Genomic DNA, 9525 nt, shown 5'->3' with positions numbered 1-9525 from the left:
ACAACAACTACTACTACTACTACTACTACTACTAATAATAATAATAATAATAATAATAATAATAATAATAATAATAATACCACCACCACCACCACCACCACCACCACCACTACTACTACTCAGTCACCAAATCGGCACCCTTTAATCCCATGCGTCGCTTCATCCCCCGTTACTAACTTTTCTATTTGCTCTCTGTCTCTCCCCCTGTGGCAAAGGTTCAGGTCTGCTCGGTGCTTCTCACTTACAGCTTCGTGTTTCATTCTCTGCTTCAGATCAGAGTGACTTTTTTTTCTAATTATATTTTTACTTTCCATTTTATTCTATTTGTTTTGTTTATCTATTTATTGGCATTACATTTCGATTTCAAGTATTGTTTTTCTTATTTTGGTTTTTTCATACTCGTCTGATGTCCTATTTTATTTATTTATTATTTATTTATATATTTTTTCTTTTTTCTATGATCTACGTACATAAGAACATAGACAACAGTATTTTTGAGGTTGCAAGAAGCCATCAGGCCTCCACGTGACAGTCCGTGTATATAGTAATACTCTCTCTCTCTCTCTCTCTCTCTCTCTCTCTCTCTCTCTCTCTCTCTCTCTCTCTCTCTCTCTCAGAATCAAGTCAGAACACCCGTACCTGCCTCTTCAGGAGTGATGGACCTCCTGAGGGACTCGCGTGATGATACGTAGGTGCGTTCCCCCCTCCGCCTCTCCTCCGCAGGCAGCTCCATCATCCTCACCATCCCCTCCTGCCTCGCACCCACGCACTCCCCACGCGCGCTGTGTGGTCCGTATTCAGAAACGCTTTGCTCTCTCACCACGATTATTTTCCAAGGCCACAGGGATGATTGGTCGTGTTCTCAATGATTCTCCTCCTGGTAAGAATGTAGAAATCTTGTTAATCTTTCATTATAATCGTAAAAACACCGTTAAAAACACGTATAATTTCAATTAGAGCCTTTTGATTGAATGCGGTAGAGATGCGGCGCAGAAGTTTTTCAGAATATGATCACAGTGTATCGGGTGCTGGAAGATCACGCCACAAGTGGTGTGCGATTTCTGTGTGACTTCTTCAAGTTATATCAAACTGCGCTGCCCTCAAAGTTTAACCACGGCGAGGTGTTGTTCTGGCTGTTACTGTTGACATTTATCGATCGTCAGCTGAGGATCACAAGATTTACAAGAGTTTTTCAAGCACTCATGCCTTCTTTCTTCGTTGTAAGTTGATGAGATAGCAAATGCTTCTTTTTCAAATTCATACGCTGGACTTGGAATTGTTCTCACACTTGTACCCCAGAAATTTGGCAGTGATATTTTTTTTCTCTCACTTCTATAGTTACTAACCAGTCAGTCAAGTAAACCCTTCTCTTTACCGAAACCGTGACACTCTGACGCTATAACAAAAATCGTGCTCTCAGCGCTGCCTCGAGTCGCGTCCGCAGCTCGGCGCCTCAGCTACCACTGCCTGAGTGCGAGGATTGCCTGTGTATAAACACCACTATCTCCCCGAAGGCTATCTTATCTCCTGATATCCCGCCGACCCATAAATTATATCTATTATTATTAACTCCCACGTTCATTCAATGCTCTAGTTTGTGAATGTTTCCGCTCTGCTGATTGGTGTTGATAAAATGTTGGTGTCTTACTTGCAAGACTCAGAGAGAGAGAGAGAGAGAGAGAGAGTGTGTGTGTGTGTGTGTGTGTGTGTAGGTATAAATAAAAATTTATCATATATGCAGATGCTGTTTTCGTTTTTGTTTGGCTGAAGTTAGGAATTCACAGTTATATATAGACCTTCTTGGAAATCATTTGATGCTTTAAATCTCGCAGATTTTACACAAAGGCAGGCAGAGAGAGAGAGAGAGAGAGAGAGAGAGGAGGGAGGGAGAGGGGAGAGAAGGCAGATGCATCTCGCAGGGTTAATCACCTGAAATTATTGTTGTTTTATTCTATTGTTGTTGTTACTGCAAATGTCGCTGTTGTTGTTGCTGGTGCTGCAGTTGTTGTTGAAGTTGTTGCCAATGTTGCACCTGCTGCAATTCTTGTTGTTGATGTTGTTGCTGTTGCTGATGATGATAATGTTGCTGCTATTGCTGCTGCTGGTTTTTTTTTTTTTTTTTTTGCGTGTGTAGGGAAGAGGGCCAGGCCAGCCAAGGGAAAATAAAGAAAAGATTAAAAAAAGGCCCACTTGAGTGCTCTCTACAAAGAGGAAAAGCGTCAGCTGCTGCTGCAGTTGTTATCGTTGTCTTTGTTGTTGTTGCTGCTGCTGTTGTTGTTGTTGCTGTAGTAGTAGAAGTAGTAGTAGTAGTAGTAGTAGTAGTAGTAGTAGTAGTAGTAGTAGTAGTAGTAGTAATAGTAGTAATAGTAGTAGTAGTAGTAGTAATAGTAGTAGTAGCAGTAGCAACAGTTGTTGTTGTTGTTGTTCTTCTTCTTCTTCATCTTCTTCTTTTCTCCTCCTCCTCCTCTTCCTCCTCCTCGTCTTGTCTTCTTCTGTTGAGCGTGTAATACCGTCGCGGCGAGAGTCAAGGTCGACCAAACTCCACATGGACCATGGCATCAATTATAGTCTGATTAATTAAGAGGTTGCCTGGTACCCTGAGTGTTCTGACTGTCAAAAGTTGGATCCCAGGTCACTCCTCCCTCTCATGTCTTCACCCTTAAGCTCTCTGGTTGCAGTATGGCTCCTCCTCAAACTTAATGAAATGGTTTAGTGCAAGTTTACAGTGTGATTCCGAGAGACCTCTGGCAACACGAATGCTCAAGAGGTTCAAATCTTGTAGTGTGTGTAGTTTTGTTTTTCGCCGTGTTGAATTGTTTAACAGCCTTGGTTATGATGTATAATGTGGATATGGTACCATTGCTAAAAGGACAAGAAAAGCAAAAGCGAAAGAACGAAATTTGCTTTTTCATTTGGAGCGACGAAGTTAGGGGAAAAAACAGTGGAAATGAGCGTATAAGGACACCGCACGCACTACAGTTTGGGGGCAAAGGTAGAGAGGCGAGACTGAAGTGGTCTGTCCATGTGCACAGGTGGGAATGAGGAGTACGTGAGGAAGAGGATGCTGGAAATGGACCTACGTACGTATATAGACAAGAAAGAGAAATGAAAGAAAAGGTTTAATAATGTTTATATCTGAAAGACATAGGGGTGGGGAGGTAATGGAACACGTTTAAGGTTACTCAAATGAAACATCAAGTGTCAATCTCACCGTCAGTCAATGCTAAAACACGTCTTCACAGTTGCAGAACTCAAGTCATTATATTGCATGAGCTTTCTACAGCATCCCTGCTCTTTATGTCAAATTATCTTTCTAATCTTCTTTCCTTCTCATTGACGGTCTATGAGAAACAATCACCTTTATGAGTTTTCTAAGTGCTACCATTTATTTCATGGCTCAGCTCTTCAGGGGACTGGGTTGTGTAAGAATAAGGGCACGCAAGTGTATTTTTAAATGCTTTGTGCTCACATAGGAACTCCTTACACAAATCGCATAGAGGTTTTGGCAGGTATTCACTCAAGTTTTCCTCAGTGATGATACAGAAACCTTGTTAAACCATCAGGAATCATGAAAACATCCTAGAAAACCAATAATTTCTTCAACAACGTGCTATTACTGGTCGAGACAAGACGCCAGTACTACACCAGTGCTTCCTCGTCCCTCCCTCTGCGGCGCCTCAGCGGGGAGCCCTTGGCATGCGGATTTAGCTCATTGGGGACTGCGCGGGCAGGACTGCTGCGTGAGCGGCGCGCGACACCAAGCTTGAGTTCCGCCCTGAATTAACCCGGATGTGTTGTAGTAGTCGTGTGTGTGTGTGTGTGTTTATCTAGTTGTATTTACCTAGTTGAAGTTTTACAGGGCCTGGGTTTTACGCTCGTGTGGCCCCGTCTCCATATCTACACTTATCCAATTTTTCTTTAAAACTATGCACACTCGTTGCTGACACCACTTCTTCACTCAAACTGTTCCAAGTCTTAACACATCTATATTTTTTAACATTTCTCAGACATCTTGTGTGTGTGTGTGTGTGTGTGTGTGTGTGTGTGTGTGTGTGTGTGTGTGTGTGTGTGTGTGTGTGTGTATGATCCGTGTTTTCCCTTGTGATTGACTCACGTGAGACCTCTAGCACTTGTTGAATAGTTGTATTTTGTATGGGTTTAGGAGTGTGACTCATATCTACACTTTCCTCGTCGTGATTCACTCAACACGTCGCCTCGCTGTTGTTAGTGGTATGGCTTAAAGACTCACGTGGTTTTTAAAGGACTGAGGTTATCTTTAATATTTCAGTCGTGTCTGCGTTGTTTTCTCGTGACAGACTGTTGTGACACCCTCGGGACTTGTTGTTTATGATGATATGTTAAATTAGATACTCTTTGAATCTCTTATTTATTTGTATACTTGTATATATATCTTTTTCTCGGTAATAGTAACACGTTAACATTCTTAATAAATTGAGTGCATAGATGTATTTCGCACCTTGCTTGGCGTTATTTTATGCGTTCTGATTATTTTACCATTGAATCGAGTCTTCTGAACTCGAAAGATAATCATTGCATAAAAAAAAACACCATACATTTCTGTCGTAATTATCGTACGTAATTATGTTTCGTTACACGATGGGATATAATTAGTTGAATATATTAAACAATTTGTGAACTTATTACTAGTACTAGTATCCTTTTATATGAATCGAGTATACTTTTAATGAGAAAAATCGTAGAAATTCGTACCTGTTGATTGCCACAATACTCGAATGGATTGATTTGAAGGTCTAGCATTGGCCTGAGACCGTTGACCGTTGCAGTGTGGCTGTTACTGCGTTGCTGCTTACTTTATATATATATATATATATATATATATATATATATATATATATATATATATATATATATATATATATATATATATATATATATATATATATATATACACGTGAGGTCATTAGATGTACCCGTGTCATCACCCAGACAGGCGTGCTGGCGGAGCGCTGGTCTTGGCGATGCAGGCCCCGAGGGTGTCACCGTTGATTATGGGGCGCTGTCACCTGCTCAGCCAACTCTGTGTGTGTGGACTGATAGATTGTATTATTATTATTATTATTATTATTATTATTATTATTATTATTATTATTATTATTATTGTTATTATTATTTAATTGTTTTTAAATGGCAGTTTGGATTCTCTCTCTCTCTCTCTCTCTCTCTCTCTCTCTCTCTCTCTCTCTCTCTCTCTCTCTCTCTCTCTGTGTGTGTGTGTGTGTGTGTGTGTGTGTGTGTGTGTGTGTGTGTGTGCATTTACCTAGTTGTATTTACCTAGTTGTATTGTACAAGGTTCGAGCGGGGCCCATAGTGTCCTTCCTGTTTCCATATCTCCACTAATCTATTTTTTTTTTTTAAAGCTATACACATTATGTGCTGTAACAACTTCATCATTCAATGCATTCCACTTTTCCACCGTTCTATGTGGAAAACTGTATTTTCCAATAACCTTCACCCACTGTCTCTTCCTAATCTTCTTTGCATGTGCTCTTGTCCTTTCAGCTTCTGTCACCAGCACCAGGTCTTGCTTGTCTATCTTTTCAATGCCATTAACTATTTTATATAAAGTTATTGCCTCTTTGTGTGTGTGTGTGTGTGTGTGTAATTTTTTTTCACCTCAGTCGCCTGCTGGTCACCCAGCCAGTCTTCCCCATTACGGAGCGAGCTCAGAGCTCATAGACCGATCTTCGGCTAGGACTGAGACCACATCAACACACAACACACACCGGGAAAGCGAGGCCACAACCCCTCGAGTTACATCCCGTACCCATTTACTGCTAGGTGAACAGGGGCCACACATTAAGAGGCTTGCCCATTTGCCTCGCCGTGTGTGTTTCACTGTTTGATCTGCTGCAGTCTCTGACGAGACAGCCAGACGTTACCCTACGGAACGAGCTCAGAGCTCATTATTTCCGATCTTCGGATAGGCCTGAGACCAGGCACACACCACACACCGGGACAACAAGGTCACAACTCCTCGATTTACATCCCGTACCTACTCACTGCTAGGTGAACAGGCTACACGTGAAAGGAGACACACCCAAATATCTCCACCCGGCCGGGGAATCGAACCCCGGTCCTCTGGCTTGTGAAGCCAGCGCTCTAACCACTGAGCTACCGGGCGTGTGTGTGTGTGTGTGTGTGTGCAAGTTACATGAATTTAAGGAACTAAAAATTAGAAAAAATATTGATGTTTAGAGAGAGAGAGAGAGAGAGAGAGAGAGAGAGAGAGAGAACTTAAAGACATGAAGAAACCACAGAAACCACAACACCAAAAGCAGAAAGTAATGCCAACACACCTAGCAACTCATTTCAGACCATTACGTGTGTTGGTTTAGGAAGACGTGGAAAGCGACGGAGGGAAGGAGAAAACGACCTTAATGACAGTATCAGTATTGACTTACCCAGATACTACTAACCGCCACGATTAATTCACGATGGTTTATCACGTCACTATCTCGCTAGCAAAGCCACCGTCGCCTGCAGTTTCCACATATCAGAGCTGTTATCACGTGGTCATCATTATCACATCATTATTAGTTCATTCTGAGGCCATTAGCGATGCAGTGCTTCTAACCGTTGTGATAGTGGCGAGTGTTCCCGGGGCAAAGGGACATGGTGACACATACACACACACACACACACACACACACACACACACACACACACACACACACACAGAGAGAGAGAGAGAGAGAGAGAGACGTAAATAGATAAATGAGAAAAAAAATATATAATACCTATAAACAGATGTGAAATAAAATAGTGAGCTTGTAGAAAGTCTGTCACGTACATAGGATTAACTTACCTCCACGAAACTAACAGTTTGTCACATTTTTATACTTCAAATACAAACTTACCACAGTCGAAGAGCCCTTGGTTATCCACTCGAGGGATCCTAACCAATATTATTTAAGAATCAGCCACTGTTCATACTTGTTACCACTAGTAAATCATAAATGATCATACATGTTATCTACTTTTGTAAACACGATGAAGAAATTCCTCCATAAGTGACATCTCTCTCTCTCTCTCTCTCTCTCTCTCTCTCTCTCTCTCTCTCTTTCTGTGTGTGTGTGTGTGTGTGTCACATCAGTTCTATGTTAGTACACACACATCACTATACAGTATGTGCTGCAGTATGCGGTAAAGTCTGCACACCATCACATCTACACTGCCATCACGTGTATCTCAGTCTGTATATTATCACATCTCTATAGGCGTATACACTCCACCACGTGCTTCTGTTCGCGTCAAGCCCTGCAGTGAGCACATCATCACCTATACACTGCCCCGCCACGTGCCTCTCAACCCGTTCAAGGTGTGAGCATCACGTCTACACTGCCAGGCTGCTAGTGCCTCTCAGTCCTCAGTCAGCGCACCACTTCACACAGTACACACCCGCTTCTAAGTAGTTGGCGGCCCTGCCCAATCTTCTTCCACCTCCCTGTATTCGCCTTAATGCCCAGACAAGACATTCAAAACCTTGCCAATTTTATCCTGCGGAATTCATTGATGGAATGTCTCAAGGATTGATATTTTCGTACACATTGCATCTCCATGGACTGGATTCTCTTTACTTTTCAATCAATTCAGATGTCTGGCACTCTATGTCGTATTCTTTCGTTTCTTCCTGTTGTGCTGTATGTGGGCGTCGATAACCTTCCTTTTCACGGAAGAGAAGAGATTAGCAACCATTTCCCACCTCTTACTATAGAAAGAGAGAATAAAAACATTACCTTGTTTAAATGTCCGAAGGTCAAACAGTCACGGGTGGCTTAAGTCAACGCACACATTTGGGGTTGTCTTCCTTGCCCTGAACAGCTGCCTCATTTGCCCAGTTATTTAGTTTAACAACAGTCTTAACACCACCTCACACCCAAGGCTCGCGGCAACACGCGAGGGAAGACTTTACCGCTGCATATCTCAGACAGACACCAATCGCTATACAGCTTTACAACACGTCATTGTTTACACACACACACACACACACACACACACACACACACACACACACACACACACACACACACACACACACACACACACACATTTTTATAGAAAGTTATACAAATTTAGCACATGACATAGGTTTGTCTTGGCATGTACGAGTATTTCAGCAGCAGAGGACACAGAACTGTCAGTCGTGAACAATAAGCGCAGTAGCTACAGGAAACTCTAATATCTCAACAATCTGCTCTCCCATATAGACTGAAACACACACACACACGTATGAAACATATATGCCAGGTAACAACTTATAAACAAACGTCATATAAGAAAAAAACAGACGACAATTTAACTAAACAACTTCCCCTTTCAAATCAGTCATAGATTACCATGTAGAGTGTAGAAGAATTTTTCCCCGCATGGGATAAAAAAAAAAAAAAATCGTGTGACATTCAGTTGAATAATGACAATAATAATAAGCCAGATTCTGTTGGTTCACGCAGATATTACTGAATCAATTGATTTCAACCTTGAGAACAAGAGTAAATACTCGTATATGCAAAATGTATGGAAAATATGAAATGATTTAAGATGTTCTGTCTCGCTGAAGCTCGTGTTCTATTTATCTCGTAGACCGTGAACTTGAGACCTTCCACTCCCTATCCTGTCTTCCTCGTGTGTGTGTGTGTGTGTGTCTTCATCCACAGAACTTTTCTATCTACTCGTTGTTTCCTCTTCCTGAGTTACTCATCACGATTAAACCACTCTCTCTCTCTCTCTCTCTCTCTCTCTCTCTCTCTCTCTCTCTCTCTCTCTCTCTGTGTGTGTGTGTGTGTGTGTGTGTGTGTGTGTGTGACTGATTCTCGAGAGAGGAGTATGTGGCTGATAAGTTTAAAATTCAGTAGCTATAAAAGTAACGGTTGAAGATAGCGAGGGGTGAACTGTGTGACTCCTGAAGACAGTTGCAGACGGGAGCTGATGAGACGAGTAGCCGTTGACTGAGCCCAGTTTAGATATGTTGAATGGAGATTCCACCGTCTACCCTCCCACCTACCCACCCACCCACACAGTAAAAGACTTCCCACCTACATAAACGGACATACGAAAAGAAGCATCATCGTCAGGAATTATACAAAATTACCACAATCCGTTTTAGAAATAGTTTTATTCCCTGATTTTGTGATTATGCATTCAAGTTAACCCAAGAATAACGAAGAAAACGTGGTGGATTATTGTTTTTCTTCTGTGGCTGCGTTTAGTTAACTGTTCGAGGAGTTGAAATTGTGAGCCACTGAAGGTCACCAGACTCTATCTACGCCATTTATAGTATTAGAAATTCAAGGTTAGCATATACCTGATATCAATGCAATCCCCCACTGTTAAGAAAAGAATGGGCGTAGCTAAACATTTCTGAGCATTGCGTTGCTTCCCAATGCACTGTCAGGAAGAAGACATCTCTGTTCAGGAGTGGGATGTACGCATGAGATTTTTAGTGTTGAATGATATCTACTCAGAGGTAGAAAAGATGAGGGTATG

The 9525-nt window shown here is 41.8% G+C and overlaps 1 protein-coding gene across 4 annotated transcripts in view; it reads right to left on the bottom strand.

Annotated features, from left to right (window-relative positions):
• Nucleotides 1–1479, bottom strand: part of LOC123519291 (XK-related protein 8-like) — a 37561-nt gene extending 36082 nt beyond the window's left edge. The window contains exons 1-2 of one of the 4 annotated variants that reach the window (XM_045280449.1): nucleotides 1376–1479; nucleotides 640–877 (exon numbers count right to left, since the gene is read on the bottom strand). In XM_045280449.1, coding sequence (XP_045136384.1) covers nucleotides 640–745 — 106 coding nt within the window. In that variant the 5' untranslated portion in view covers nucleotides 746–877; nucleotides 1376–1479. Of the gene's footprint in view, nucleotides 1–639 lie in introns of all 4 variants that reach the window. The other 3 variants (XM_045280450.1, XM_045280453.1, XM_045280454.1) reach the window with 3 other exon arrangements.
• Between the last annotated feature and the right edge of the window lie 8046 nt (nucleotides 1480–9525).

The sequence above is a fragment of the Portunus trituberculatus genome, chromosome 45 (genome assembly GCF_017591435.1).
Source record: "Portunus trituberculatus isolate SZX2019 chromosome 45, ASM1759143v1, whole genome shotgun sequence".
NCBI lineage: Eukaryota > Metazoa > Arthropoda > Malacostraca > Decapoda > Portunidae > Portunus > Portunus trituberculatus.
This window is presented reverse-complemented; position numbering and strand designations above follow the sequence as displayed.